Genomic DNA, 14589 nt, shown 5'->3' with positions numbered 1-14589 from the left:
GTGCCAGGGCCAGCCCCTGTGCTCTGCAAGGCAGCAGGAAATGAGACAAGGAATGAAAGGAAAATCAAGGCTGGAAGCCAGCGAGAAGGGCAGAGTGCAGTGCCTGGGATGGTGCCCAGCGCTGGCTTGCAGACCCCCTGCCTGGCACCCGCTGGCATGACCGTAGCTAACCCCTTGCCCCCTGGGCCCTCCTCCCAGCTACACGTTTCAGCAGGTGCAGGAGCACACCGACCAGATCTGGAAGTTCCAGCGGCACGACCTGATTGAGGAGTATCACGGCCGGCCTGCTGCTCCCCCGCCCTTCATCCTCTTCAACCACCTGCAGCTCTTTGTCAAGAGGGTCCTGCTCCGGCAGCCAGCGAAGCGGCACAAACAGCTCAGTAAGGAGTTCCTTCCCAGGCCAGGCCGGTTGTGATGCGGTGGGGCCTTGCCTCCGTTAGGCTGGCTCGAAGGGCTATGGGGAGGCGCTGATGTTCTCCAGACCAGACTGGGATCTGGAGGAGACATAGTGCCACTGGGGTGTGAGTGTCATGGAGTAGGGCCTGGGTCTGAGAGGCCTGGGGGTTCTCCTCCGGGGCTCAGCTCTTCGGTTTCTTCTGCAGAAGAAAAGCTGGAGAAGAACGAGGAAGCGGCCCTTCTCTCCTGGGAGACGTACCTGAAGGAGAACTACCTGCAGCACCAGCAGTGCCAGGAGAAGCAGAACATGGAGCAAAAGATCCGAGATGTCGCGCAGAGGTACTGGCCGCTCTCGCCTTGCGTTCCCTTGGGAAAGACCTGTAGGTGTCAGTGCTCTCTGATGTCACGAAGGGAGCTCTGAGTGGGGGGCTTTGGGCAGCAGTCCCCAGGGCCCCCTTGCTAGTCCCCCTGAAGCCGGTGAGAAAAAAGGCTTTTAAAACAACCACGTCTACATGCATATCTCGCGTACTTCAAACCCCAGCATCCCCTGATGGGAACCCAGGTAGGCCTGGCTTCTTCACACGCCCCAGTGGGGGCCATCTCAGTCTGGCTCCCCCAAACAGCTACTCCCCTTTCTTGAGAGAATGGCCCCCTTTTTAAACCCCACTGTAGTTCTTTGGCGCTCCAGTGTTCCTGGGCCTTCCCCATCCTGGCGTTGTCCCTTAACAGCCCTCAAGTGTTTGTGGAGAAGTGGCTTATCCTTTTCTGCTCGTTTCTCCTGACAACCCCCATTAAACTAAACTCAAGCAGTTTGCACAGTAACATGCCAATAACAGAGTATTACCAACCCATCACACCCTGCCCCCAGCTCATGGAGCTGTGATAGCCCTGGGACATTCCCATCCAGTGCGTCCGGCTCAGGTGTGACAGTCTGTGGGGGACTCATGGCACTGCTGGGACAATAGATCAGTGATCTTCATTTGCCTTTCGCAGCCTCTTTCCTTATAACCCAGCTGTTTTGCTCCCATTCCCATCGCCCCCAGCGCGCTAACAGGCTGCTGGGGCTCCCTCCAGAACCTGTCTCCTCAGTCAGGGGGCCACTGCAGAGTGAGACACGCTTCTCTTTTCCCTTGGGGCTGCGTGTGTGGCTCTGCAGTGCTCCAAGCACTAGACCAAGGGGTCGATGACTAGTGGCTTTGGGGCTCACAGTGCAAACTCAACCCAAGGTAAGCCAAGCACGTGGTGTATCCGCCACTGGAATGGTCATTGAGCCCTGCCGAGGGTGCGTTGCAATGCACTTGGCTTTTCATCCTGGGTCCCTGGCTGGCACCGGCTGAGGATGCTGCAGGGGCAGTGCACTCAGTGGTTTGAGAAGGCAAGTATCCCTCTGGAGTGACTCCTCCTGTCGACTCAATGGGCTCGGAGTGAAGTCCGGAGCAGAGGGATAGGTCAGTGGAGGAGAGCAGTTGGCTCAGGTGCACTGGAGACAAGGAAAGAATCGCTGTTAGTTCTCTGGCCCTGGCCGCAGGGGGCCCAGCGAGGCCAACGGAAGCCCCTCTCCAGCAGCCAGCGGAGCTATAGGGTGGACGTGTGGGAGTGATTTGGAGCTCTTGCACATCCAGAGGGTACGTTTGGGGTGTGAGGGAGCAGCTTGGACCTGAGGCTCCGTGAAGAGCCCTGTTCACACTCTAGCAGTTACTCCTGGCACAGTGGCTCCTGGACACTCCTGGGCTGGCACAGGTGTCAATGAGAGCAGGATGTGCCCCACTCTCTGCAGGGCTATAGGGCCGCACTAAGCCTGCTGTCTCCCATGGCAGAGCTGCTGGCGGGGGAGATGGTGGGTTGTCGCGTGTGGGTGAGACACGCAGTGCAGCTTGTGAGGGGATTTGGTGCACACGAAAGGTGTCTGGTAGCATTGGGCAGAGCCAAGCAGAAGGCAGGTAGGTGTGTGCCAGCCCTTGCCCAGCCCGCATTGCACCTCGGGGTGACCTTGCACTGTCACCTCTGCTGTCTATGTGATCTGCAGAAATGGGACTCGGCGGCAAACCAAAGGCTACAGCACTAGCCAGATGCAGCAGCGAGCGAGCTCCTGAGCAGGAGTTCTGCACGGCTAGTGCGTGTGATCCGCGTGTGCTGCACCTCTCAGTATGGGCCAGACTGGCCATGCTGCCAGCGCAGAGAGGGCAAGGAGCTGGCCACACTTCCATGCACCCTGCACCACTGTGTGCACACAGGGGCAGAGAGGAGCAGTCCCCCAGCACGGCTGCTGCGGAGCAGGCCTCTCGGAGATAGGACATGCTGCCGTGCCAAGGGATGTGCCGTGTGCACACTCAGCTGTGCTCCAGGGAGCGGGGGACACTGAGGCACAACCCTCTGCAGAGGTGCCCCGGGGCAACTCCACCCTGCCTCCTCCTCAGCAGCACCCACCAGGGATGACAAACAGTGGGGGGCGCTGGGAAGGCAAAGGCAGGAATTCGGCACTTTGAGCTGGCAGGTGGCGCGAGGGGCAGGGTGTCTGTGGGCAGCGTTGCGTGAAGGTATGCAGGCTGCCCTGACCCCAGAGCAGCACCTCGCTGGCTGTATGCCGCTGCGCTGGATGCCTGCTTGGTGTCTGGTCCCTCAGAGCTCCTGTCTCCTCCCGCCCGTTCACAGGGTGGACGTGTTGGTGGAGTTGCTGGATTTGGATCGGGTGAAGAGCACTGGACTGGTGGAGCAGAGGCTGACTGGTCTGGAAGAGCAGGTGAGACAGAGCTCGAGGCGCATCGAGAGGACAGATGTTGTCACGGATGGGCTTGCATGGAGTGGGTGGCATTTGGGATTGGGGGCTGTATAAGGGGCACTTGGGATTGGGAGTGGGGACTGGTCTGGGGCCTGGGCAGCCGGCCATGTTTAGGATCGGGAGTCATGGGGGGGGGGGCCCAGGGAGTGGGTCAGAGGCCAGAGAGTGGGTCACATTGAGGATCGAGCAGGCAAAACGTCTCTTCCAACTACTCTGGGAAGACTTGCACTATTCGGGGTGATATAGTCCCATCCCACCCCCGAGCCTCAGCTCCTTTTCCATTAGACCCCTGCAGCAGAGGAAGCCCAGCAGAACTGGGCACTGATTTCAGTCCCAAGGTCAGAGGAATTACCCGGAGGGTTGCGCTCCCTGAGACCGTCTCCTGGGGGAGGGGGGGTGCTCCAACCACTGTCCTGACAAAGCGGGGCCAGGCCCCTTCTGGCTCTCACAATCATGGTAAAATTGAACTAAACCAAAATCCAAACACATCCCTACGCCTGGAAACGGGGCATCCACACCCCCACCCCCATGTCCAAGCTGAGCCCTGGGCAGGAGCTGCTGCGAGGTGGCTTTCCCTGATGGTCTGCCCTGCTCTGGATAGATGTCGCAGACGGCCAAGACCCTGGCCTGGATCGTGCGGGCCCTGCGTGGGAATGGATTTGGTTCAGAGGAGGACGCGCCCACCATGGGTAAGTCCAGCCACTCTCTGGCTGCCAGCGTGTGAGACGAAAGACCAGCCTTTGTCTTCTAGGACCCATTTCTCCTCTCACTTCTCCAGGGTTTCCACCAGCATCACTCCGCTGGCTCCAGCGCAGGCCTGATTGGCGCCAGTGCAGCCGCCAGGGCTGAGAGCAGGATGGGGCAAGAGACTCCTGGGTGAGCTGGGTGGCAGGCCCTGCCCCACTGCAGAAGGAGCACAGAGAGTCCTGGATGCCCTGAGCTGGGGGAAGGGAGGAGGGGTTGTTCTTAAAGGGCCTGCTCTTGTTCCCAGGGCAGGCAGCAGGCATTGTGCCCAGGCTGGGAGGCTCGCTGCCAGCTTCTGCATACCCTGTGTGGTGTGCCGTGGCGGCTGGGTGCTACACAGTGCAGCAGACTCCTACTATTTGAATATTTTTTTTAAGGGTCAAAGAAACCTGATGAGGTTCAACAAGGACAAGTGCAGAGTCGTGCACTTAGGACGGAAGAATCCCATGCACTGCTACAGACTAGGGACCGAATGGCTAGGAAGCAGTTCTGCAGAAAAGGACCTAGGGGTTACAGTGGATGAGAAGCTGAATATGAGTCAACAGTGTGTCCTTGTTGCCAAGAAGGCTAATGGCATTTTGGGTTGTATAAGTAGGGGCACTGCCAGCAGATCGAGGGACGTGATCATTCCCCTCTATTCGACATTGGTGAGGCCTCATCTGGAGTACTGTGTCCAGTTTTGGGCCCCACACTACAAGAAGGATGTGGAAAAACTGGAAAGAGTCCAGCGGAGGGCAACAAAAATGATTGGGAGGCTGGAGCACATGACTTATGAGGAGAGGCTGAGGGAACTGGGATTGTTTAGTCTGCAGAAGAGAAGAATGAGGGGGGATTTGATAGCTGCTTTCAACTACCTGAAAGGGGGTTCCGAAGAGGATGGATCTAGACTGTTCAAGTTGCAGTGGGGGAGGTTTAGGTTGGATATTAGGAAAAACTTTTTCACTAGGAGGGTGGTGAAGAACTGGAATGGGTTACCTAGGGGGTGGTGGAATCTCCTTCCTTTAAGGTTTTTAAGGTCAGGCTTGACAAAGCCCTGGCTGGGATGATTTAGTTGGGAATTGGTCCTGCTTTGAGCAGGGGGCTGGACTAGATGATCTCCTGAGGTCCCTTCCAACCCTGATATTCTATGATTCTAATTCCCCTCCCCATTTCCAGCCCCACTGTATTGGAGATCGTCCTTCCCACCCCTTCCCCAGCAGCTCCCCACCTCCACTTGCCCCAGCTCCCTCCCATGCTGGATTCCTTCTCCAGGCCCTCAGGGTCTGTGCAGGGAGAGCAGGGCTGCAGGATGGGGAGGGGGCAGGGACGTATGTGTGACTGTGCTGGGGAAGGGAGGAGAGGCAGACCCACTTCTATGGGGGCAGTGCAACAAATTGCAAGTTCTAGGCTCAAATCTTCAGCACCCAGTGTCCTATGCAGACAATGCCCGCCACTGAGGGGGTGGCCAGGGCACAGAGCCTGAAGCCTACTGGCCCCAGCAGGAGACTTTCCAGTGTTCCCAGGTCCAGAGAGTCTGGGTCAGGCCCAGAGAGTGGGGAAGCAAAGCCGTTTTCATGGGGAAACCCAGCTAACCCTGGCAGCAGGTGGCACGAACCCCATTGCTTTCACCCCAACTCTTCTCAGAGGTCACATTCCTCTGCTCCATTGGGGTCTCGGCTCTTTGTGTTTGTCTCCCAGTGCCCAGCAAAGCCCCAGAGCTGAAGGAGTACGGCTCGGAGGAGAAGCCCGAGGAGACGACGGCTCCGTACCATGTGAGCGCCCGCAACCTCCTCTATCCCAGCTCCTCCACAGTGCGTTTCCCAGTGCCGGACGAGAAGGTGCCCTGGGAGGTAGGAGAGCGCCACTGTAGGGAGCAGGGCCTGTGGATGGGAGACCTGCCCGGAGGAGAGGGGCTGTAGCCTGTGACACTTGGGGTGTGTTGATGGAAGCAGGCAGGTCCAGTGGGCAGAGCACAGATCTGGGAGCCAGGAACCCTGTGCCCGGCTCTGAAGCTGCCTCACTTGGTGACCCTAAGCCTAAGATGTCAAGCGAGGGGACCTCCAGCCATCGTTCGGCCACGTGGCCTGGGGAGGGAGCTCGGCACAGCAGGCCAAGGGGAGGACGGACCTACCTGCGGAATTAAATGCCGCACTTTGGGCACTTCCCACGGAGGATGCCGGGCTCCCCCTTGCCGTGCCCATGTCTGTGCTGTCCTGCGTCCCATTTCCAGCAGTGAGTCGGGTACTCATTGCAGGTCCCACCCCTGTGCCAGCATCCCTCCTGGAGACAGGTGAGACTCCGGCGGCACTGGGTGCACTTGAGGACGTTCCCCAGAGGGCGCTGACTGGGCTGCACTGCCTTAGCGGTGCTGGGCCTGGGGCTGCCCCGGCCCACTGGGAGGCCGGCCCACTCCCTGGGGATCCCAGGGGAGGCTGAACTAAACTCGGAGCTCAGGGACCAGCTGTGCCAAGAACAGAGGCCCACGTGAGGCTCAGTGAAATGGGGAGGGCAGAGAGGGGCTCAGGGGAGCCGTGGCTTCGGCAGCCCAGGATCAGGCCCTCAATGAATCCTCTCCTCTGAGATCCCAGCCTTGCATCTTTCACTTGGCGTGTGGTTCCCCCCACCCTCGTCAATTTCAGCAGAATTCCTCAGCGTCAGTGCTCCAGGGCTGGGCTCCGATGGGATACCAAGGAGGCCAGTCTTTTTATCGCTCGGAGGGTAGTTCCTCTGGGCCACCTTGGGGTTCGCCAGCTCTCTGGAGGGAGGGGGCTGTGCCGTCCAGGAGCCACTGGCGGGAGGGCTGTGCCCCTGGGCCGGCGGGACGTGTGTGAAGTGGTTTGTGTGCTCTGCAGGTGGCGTTCCAGATCTATGACCCTCCCTTCTACACGGCAGACAGGAAGGAGGTGGCTGCATGCGATCCTCTCAGAGAGTGAGTGTGGGACCAGGTAGTCTCTCTCTCTCTCTTTCTCTCTCTCTCTCTCATTCTCTCAACCCCGGACCTCTCTTCCAGCCTCCTGCCTTTGTGTATCCATCTCCCCCACTGGCTGGCACTCTCCAGCTCTCTGCCCAGCCCCGGTTCTCTCCCTGGCTGGCTCCGTTGGTGTTTGTAGCTGCTCCCCAGTGCTGTGTGCTGAAGAGGACAGGGGCTCTGTTCTGTCTTCCAGCTCCCTGGAGTCTCTTTCAAAGATAAACTACAATGCGATGGACGGACTGATTAACCGGCAGAGCTTCCATGGCATGTACGCCGTCCAGAACAGGCTGCCGCTGTGAGTGAGACGGGGGGTGGAGGGGTGGGCTTCTCACACAAACGCTGCCAAAGCAAACTGGCTCTGTTGCCTTGGTGCTCTGGCTCCAGCTCAGTAATACCGTTTTCCCAGGCGGGGTGGCTCCAGGCACCAGCGCAGCAAGCGTGTGCCTGGAGCGGCATGCCACAGGGGCGGCCTGCCAGTAGCTGTGAGGGCGGCAGGCAGGCGGCTTTCGGCAGCACGCCTGCAGGAGGTCCGCCAGCCCTGTGTCTTCGGCGGCAATTCGGCGGTGGGGACGCCGATGACGCAGCATCGGCAGACCTCCCGCAGTCATGCCACCGAATCTGCGTGACCAGCGCACCGCCTCTGGGCGCGCCGCCAAATCTGCGTGACCAGCGCACTGCCCCCAAGCGCGCCGCCGAATCCACGTGACCAGCGCACCGCCCGCAAGCGCGCCACCGAATCCCCGTGACCAGCGCACCGCCCGCAGGCGCACCGCCGAATCCCCGTGACCAGTGCACCGCCCGCAGGCGCACTGCCGAATCCGCATGACCAGCGCACCGCCCACAGGCGCGCCGCTGAAAGCCGCTTGCCTGCCATGCTTGGGGCGGCAAAAACCGTAGAGCCGCCTCTGCTCCCAGGGGTAGGGAGGAAGAGGGCAGCCCAACTTCAGACGAGTCACAAGCCACATGTGCCTCCTGCGGTCTCACAGGGCAGTGCACAGTCACTCAGATCTCATGGGCGGCATGTGAACACCCCCACTGGGGAGGCTAGCCCAGGGCCACCCAGAGGGGGGGGGCAAGTGGGGCAATTTGCCCCAGGCCCTGTGAGCCCTGGCCGAGAATCCTTTCCCTGGCTAGAGGCGCCTTTTTAATTTTTACTCGACCGGCGGCGGTCCGGGTCTTCAGCGGCGGGCCCTTCACTCGCTCCGGGTCTTCGGCGGCACTTTGGCAGCGGGCCCTTCACTCGCTCCGGGTCTTCGGCGGCATTTCGGCAGCGGGTCCTTCAGTGTTGCCGAAGACACGGAGCAAGTGAAGGTCCTGCCGCCGCCGAAGACTCAGAGCGCCACCCGGTGAGTACAAGCGCAGCAGCAGGTGGTGCCTTTTTTTATGTCCACTCCCCCGTTTTGCCCCAGGCCCCCTGAATCCTCTGGGTGGCCCTGGTAGCCCCCGGCCCTGCCCCTTCTGCCCAAGGCCACACCCCCTCCCCCGCCAGAGCCCTGAGCTCCCTTCCCCCCGTGGCCAGAGGAGCCCTGGCTGAACCACCCAGAATCCCAGGCTGCGGCTGGCCCAAGCACCAGCCCAATCCCTGGGCCGCCGGTCAGCCCAAGCCGTCCCTGGCCATTGGCCGGCTTAAGCTATTCCTGGCCGCCGGCCACCCTGGTTCACCAGCCAGCCCAAGCCGTCAGCTGGCTGAGGTGTGGGGAAAGTCCAGGGAAAGAAACCCTAATGTGTCAAAGCAGGTTCTACAGGGGCAAACATTTCTACCCAGTGTCACTCTGTAAACTTCTCTCCATGGCTGGGGACCAGGCCATGTGTCTGATGGTGCCTCTGACACTGCGGAAAATAGTGCCCTTGATCCTAAACCAACCAAAGCTCCACGCAATTGTCCCCTAGAAGCCTCATGACAAAGTGAAATGGAAACAGCCAATGGCTCCCAGGGAAACGGGATGGTGAACATGAACCAAGAGACATGGCCCTTTCTATCCCGGTGGAAGCATTCCCACCTTCCAGTGCGCCCCCCGCTGCTCTAGGTAACCCCACTGTGCACTCATAACTAGAAGCCACCATAGCTTCTCCCATCCCGGTGAAGGCGTCTGGAATGTTCGTTTATGTTCATTTCCTGAAATTGGGTTGAGCAATTATCCTTTGATGGTTGGAATTTTCCAAAGCTCCAAGAAGCAAAAACGGGAGTGGAAATGTGTCTTTCTCCAGGGCTGTGCTGAAACATTTCCGGCGCCTTTGTTGTTTGAACAAACACAACGTCACCCCGTGACATTGGCCGTTGAGTTCCATGAGCGACGGCATGATTGAACTAGCCAATAATCCTGGCAAAGGGATACCAATGCCTCTCTGGCTCTTTCTGTGCTAGGAATCCTATGGGCAGGACGGGGTTACGAGGCCGAGGAAGCCTACGTTTCTTTGGACCGAACCGTGCGCTGCACCCCATAGTGACACGGTGAGTACAGCGAGTGAGATCTCGGCTTGCACGTCTGGGCACCATTCTCCTGGCACGTGGCAGTTACTTGACTAGAGCAGCACCCTCTACTGGCTGAGCTAGGAACATTATGTCTGTAACACACGGGGCAGAGGCCTCTGTCGTACAGAAGGGAATGCATTGCTAAAATGATTCCTGTTCTTTGTTTTAAATAAAGAGCAGCCTGTTCTTATTTCATAGACCATGGTGCTATTGTGTAGCAATTATTGCTTAGCACTTACAGTAAACACCACTTAATGCTTTCAAAGCACTTTATAGTCATTAGCTAATTGATGCTCACTGCACTCAGATAGGGAGTATTAGATCCCTGCAGAAGGTAAATGACTAGCCCAAGGCCACGTGGTGAAGTGGGAATAGAGAAAGGATTAGACTCCAGAAGTCCCTGGTGTCTGTCTGGCCCACGACCACGCTTAACCACTTATCTCAGGAGCCGAGCTTTCCCCTTGTTATCCTGGAAACAGGGCTGGGGGATCTTGGGAAACTGGCTTGTTTTCTAACAGATGTAAAGGCTAGGAGTGTGTAATCTCCTTGATGGTTCGTGAGAGCCCGGGGTCTCCAGCAAAGTCCATCACGGCCCTCCCTGAGCACTGAAACTGATCTTCGCTGCCGTGCCACGGGGAGGTACCGGAGGAGCCAGCTCCCAGGGCAGCATGACACATTTCTCTTTTGTAGCTGGAGAAGGAATATGGATGGATCCATTTATAGAAAGAGCCTAAAGAAAATGCTGGAGGTCTTAGTTGTCAAGTCTCCTGTGTCAGATCACTGGGCTCTGCCAGGGGTAAGTGCTAAGGAGCCCATCGACCTGACCTAGGTTTCAAAGGCTCAGAAAACGTAGGCAGAGAGATGTTATTGGCATCACAAGCTATACCCGTGTTACCAAAATGTAAAACATAGACAGGCCCTGTGGGTCTCTGCAGGAGGGAGATACAATCTGCCCTCAGCTGGGAGTCAGTGCGTCTTATCCCCCATGCCCAGAGGTCTCATAATTCTGCCAGAACAGCCCAGTTGTCCACCTGGCCTTAGCCTGTCCAGTGCAGAATGCACCTTTATAATGCAATACGATACTACAAACGGCATTTCATCGTCCCCCAGCCTAGCAGGTGATTAATAGTCTGTATCATTTTCCTCCTTGTTAGTTTAACAGCCGGTTCTGACTCAGGAGTGTCTGCTCAAAGCCTGGCCTCAGAAACATCATGTGGCAGTGAGTTCCAGAGGTGAATTAAGTTATGTGCAAAACCGTATTTTCACGCACACCTGAGGAGTTTCTGCCATGGGTGTCCCTTCACTCCTTGCCCAGAGCAGACCTGTGGGATGCTCCATTCTTGTTCCCCCGTCTGGGGCAGTGTACGGTTTGGGAACTCCTGCTTCCTTAGTAGCAAGCATAGGGCCTGCTCTCTTTGCTACAGTCAGGGAGGAGTCCCAGCGGTCTGTGCAGACAGTGCCCAGTTGTGATGATCTGGTTCTGTGCAGGGATCACTGGAGCCAGGGGAATCGCTGCCACTGAAGCTGAAGCGGGTCCTGAGGAGGGAGTTCTGGCCACAGTTCCAGAACCTGCTGAACCAAGGTGCAGAGGTATGCTGGGCACGCCGCATGGCACCGTGTTTGGGAAGAAGGACAAGAGTCAGACGCACGTTGCCATGATGATAACATGAGTGGCCCCACACTCATGCCACCCCTTCTCTGAGGCCCGGGCCTGCCCCCATGCCATCTCTTTCCCCGCAACACCCCGTCTCCCGCTCACTCTTCTCCACCCCCTCCCCTTCTCTCTCACCCTAACGGGCAGGGCCAGTGCAACCATTTAGGCAAACTAGGCAGCCGCCTAGGGCACCTAGTGGTTGGGGGCGCCTAAAAGCCCGCTCAGGCGAGGAGGTGGAGTGGAGGTGAGCTGGGGCGGGGGGGGGCGGGGCACAGGGAGGGCCACCCGCAGTAATGGGGGGGGGGGGCGCACAGGGGAAGTCTCCTCAGGCGGGGTTAGATGCCGCAGGGGGGCTCCCCAGGTGGGGTTAGCTGCCACAAAGGAGGGGGGGGGTCTCCCTGGGCGGGGTTAGCTGCAGAGGAGGGGTAGCTGCTGTGGGGCGGGGCTCCCCACATGGGGAGAGTGGCAGGCTCCCCGGGTGGGGGGCTGGGTTAGCTGCCATGGGGGGGGCAGGGTGCGGGGGTGGCGCAAGGTGGAAGTTTTGGCTAGGGCGCGAAACTTCCTTGCATCAGCCCTGCTAATGGGGGTAAAAAGTGGGGGTGCCATGGCCCCCAGGCCCTCCTGTTCTGGCACTCCTGAGCCAGGTCACAGCTGACCTTCTGCTAACACACTGAAACCCAAAGGGAACCCTTCCCAGCTGCCCTCTCTATCCCTCAGGTATACAAAGGCTACGTCGATGACCCCAGGAACACGGACAATGCCTGGATTGAGACAGTGGCCATCAACTTGCACTTTGAAGATCAGAACGATGTGCAGATGAAGCAGCTGAACTCGGTAAATGTCTGTTGCCTTCTGTCCCACAAAGCACTAACTTCCATGCGGAAAGGCCTCAGCCCTGGGACAGGGCTGAGCAGGCATCTCTGCAGGGCCCAAGCCAGCGTTCACTGAAGTCAATGAAGAGCCTCGTGCCAACTTCAGTGGGTGTGGGATCAAGCTGCAGAGCCCGGGAAATGGCCCAGATCTCAGCAGCGTGGTGGTGGTGTGCTCACAAGTCTTGTGGTCCTATTCCATCCTGCTTCTCTGCCTGCAGGTGGGGGGGGACCCAGCCTGGACAATGCAGAGAAGGAGCAGGTGAGAGAGGACTCCTGGATAGCAATGGGGGTGGTGTAGAAATGGAGCTAGGCAGAGGAGAGACGGAGTGAAAGGGGCTGCAAGAGGAGAGAAAGGGAGGAGGGAGGAGAGGCCAGGGTAGGGTTGCTAACCCTCCCAGTTTGGCCGTGAGTCTCCCGGAATTGGGCTCGATCTCCCGGAGGCTACTGAAGCCAATCCAGGAGATTCTAGGGCACTAAAAGTCCAGTGGCACAGAGGGGCTAAATCAGGCTCCCTACCTGCCCTGGCTCCGCGCCACTCCCAAGAAGCAGTGACATGTCCGGCAGCGGCTCCTAGGAAGAGGCACGGTCAAGGGGGGTCTCTGCGTGCTGCCCCTGTCCCAAGCGCTGACTCCACAGCTCCCATTGGCTGGGAACGTGGAACTGTGGCCAAGGGAGCTGTGGGGGCAGTGCTTACAGGCAGGGGCAGCACACAGAGCCACCTGGCTGCCCATGAGCCTAGGAGCCGCTGACAGACATGCTGCTGCTTGTTAGAGCCACCCGAAATAAGCACCGCCTGGCTGGAGCCTGCACCCTGAACCCCTACCGCACCACAATCCTCTGACCCAGCCCCCTCCCACACCCAAACTCCCTCCCAAAGCCCGCACCCCAAACCTCCTGACGCACCCCAACTCTCTGTCCCAGCCCTGAGCCCCCTCCTGCACCCAAACTCCCTCCCAGAGCCTTCACCCTGAAACCCCTGCTCCAGGTCAGAATCCCCTCCTACCTCCAAACTGCCTCCCAAAGCCCGCACCCCTAGCCTCCTCTTGCACCCCAACCCCCTGCCCCAGGCTCAGCCTGGAGCCCTCTCCCAGACTCTGAACCCCTCAGCCCCAGCCTAAAGCCTGCACCCCATCCCCCTGCCCCAGCCCAGTGAAAGCAAGCGAGGGTGGGGGAGAGTGAGCAATGGAGGCAGGGGGGCTGGAATGAGTGGGGGAGCGGGGCCTGGGAGAAGGGGTGGTGCAGGTGCGGGGCCTTGGGAAAGAGGCAGGGCAGGGGGCGGGGCTAGGGTGCTTGTGTTTGTGCGATTAGACCGTTGGCAGCCCTAGGCCAGGGAGAAGCACAGTGGTGGAGAAGGGCGTGCTGTTAAGTTTAGTGTGGAAGGACTGTACATGCAACAGCAGGCACCATGAGACCAGATCCCAGGAAAATTCAATGACTTCCTTCATTCGAAATCTATTACCTGCCTGACGCTGGCCTCTGCTCAGCACTGAGGGAGAGCAGCCGGGCCATTGCTGTGTCCTGGGGGAAGGAACGGCATCTCATCGGTGGGGAGGACATAGCCCCAGGAACTAGCTTTTATCCTACACCATTGGAGTCCCCTTGTTAAAACACCAGTAGTTAGTGCTTGTGCTAGTCCCAGGTAATCAAGGCTTGGGGAAAACAGCTCCTCCGCCCCTGAGCCAGCCCGTCCCAGGCTTTGCTGTGCCAGCCACATGCTGAGTGCAGCTGGAAACACGCGCTCTGTGGCAATGTCAGCCTGTGTGTAACATCTTGGATTTCCTCTCCCAGTTTCTCCAGGGCAGGGACCCAGAGCCGTGTGTCCGGTGGCAGCTGGTGGACAAGAGAATTCCGCTGTACGCAAACCACAAGGAACTGCTGCAGAAGGTCACTGCTCTTTTGGGGGCCTATTACTGAGATTACGGCTGCCACCTGGGATGGATTTTCCGGAGCTGGGAGAAGCATCATGGAGATCTGCTTGCCTGGTCCCCTTGTCTCCTGTTGGTCTAGACTGAGGCTTTGGGTGTGTGCCTTGGCTGAACCCTCCCGGCTCAGCGGGACCGTGGCTAACATGCCATGCTACATGACTCTCCTTCTCACTCTCTTGTATCATTACTTGCGAGTGAACGTAACACTCTTGTGAGTCAGAGATGGCAGTGGCTTGTGCCAGGCCCTCCTCCTTGCAGGAACTTCCCCACACAGCTTTGCCAACGCACAACAAATTTAGCTGACAACTTCCCCTTTTGTTGTGGCCTTGGCTTTCTCCTGGGCAGAGCCTGACGCTTTGGCTGAGTTAGCAGTGGGTTTGGGATGTGCACAAGTGGAACCTGGAAAGAGACTTAACTCATGGGCCAGTTTTTCCACCCATGTCTGTAGAGGTGAAAGGCTCCTGATGTGTGGTGCCACCTAGTACCGGGCCAGGACACCGGCGTTCAGTTCCTAGCTCTGCCACAGACTCCCTGGGGGAGCTTGGGCCCATCACTTAGGGGGGACTCACAAAAGTTCGAAGTCCCATGGGTAGAGGAGCCCCTCTCTTATGTATCGGCACCTCCCCTTGGCTGGCTTAGGCGGGTCCCACCTAGCGTGCTGGCTTTGTGGGGCACCTTCTCAGGCCTGTCTCTCCCCATGCATTGTATAGGGACCCTAGGCACCAACCGCAGCTTTGTGGATCCCAGTGTGAGCCTGTGATTTGGTAGGCTCCACAACGCCCAACGTCACATCGCC

General features: G+C 58.7%; 1 protein-coding gene across 2 annotated transcripts in view; it reads left to right on the top strand.

The window, feature by feature from the left end:
• Positions 1-13916, top strand: part of TRPM2 (transient receptor potential cation channel subfamily M member 2) — a 54114-nt gene extending 40198 nt beyond the window's left edge. For both annotated transcript variants that reach the window (XM_039489723.1, XM_039489725.1), the window contains 12 exons: positions 199-380; positions 603-735; positions 3049-3136; positions 3777-3864; positions 5597-5748; positions 6751-6827; positions 7063-7164; positions 9235-9321; positions 10033-10138; positions 10831-10932; positions 11714-11830; positions 13657-13916. In XM_039489723.1, the coding sequence (XP_039345657.1) occupies positions 199-380; positions 603-735; positions 3049-3136; positions 3777-3864; positions 5597-5748; positions 6751-6827; positions 7063-7164; positions 9235-9321; positions 10033-10138; positions 10831-10932; positions 11714-11830; positions 13657-13782 (1360 nt within the window). In that variant the 3' untranslated portion in view covers positions 13783-13916. The remainder of the gene's footprint in view (positions 1-198; positions 381-602; positions 736-3048; positions 3137-3776; positions 3865-5596; positions 5749-6750; positions 6828-7062; positions 7165-9234; positions 9322-10032; positions 10139-10830; positions 10933-11713; positions 11831-13656) is intronic.
• Positions 13917-14589: the final 673 nt, after the last annotated feature.

This window comes from Mauremys reevesii, linkage group 9, assembly GCF_016161935.1.
Source record: "Mauremys reevesii isolate NIE-2019 linkage group 9, ASM1616193v1, whole genome shotgun sequence".
NCBI classification, from domain to species: Eukaryota; Metazoa; Chordata; order Testudines; family Geoemydidae; genus Mauremys; species Mauremys reevesii.
The sequence above is the reverse complement of the archived record's forward strand: the minus strand, read 5'-3'. Positions and strand labels throughout refer to the sequence as shown.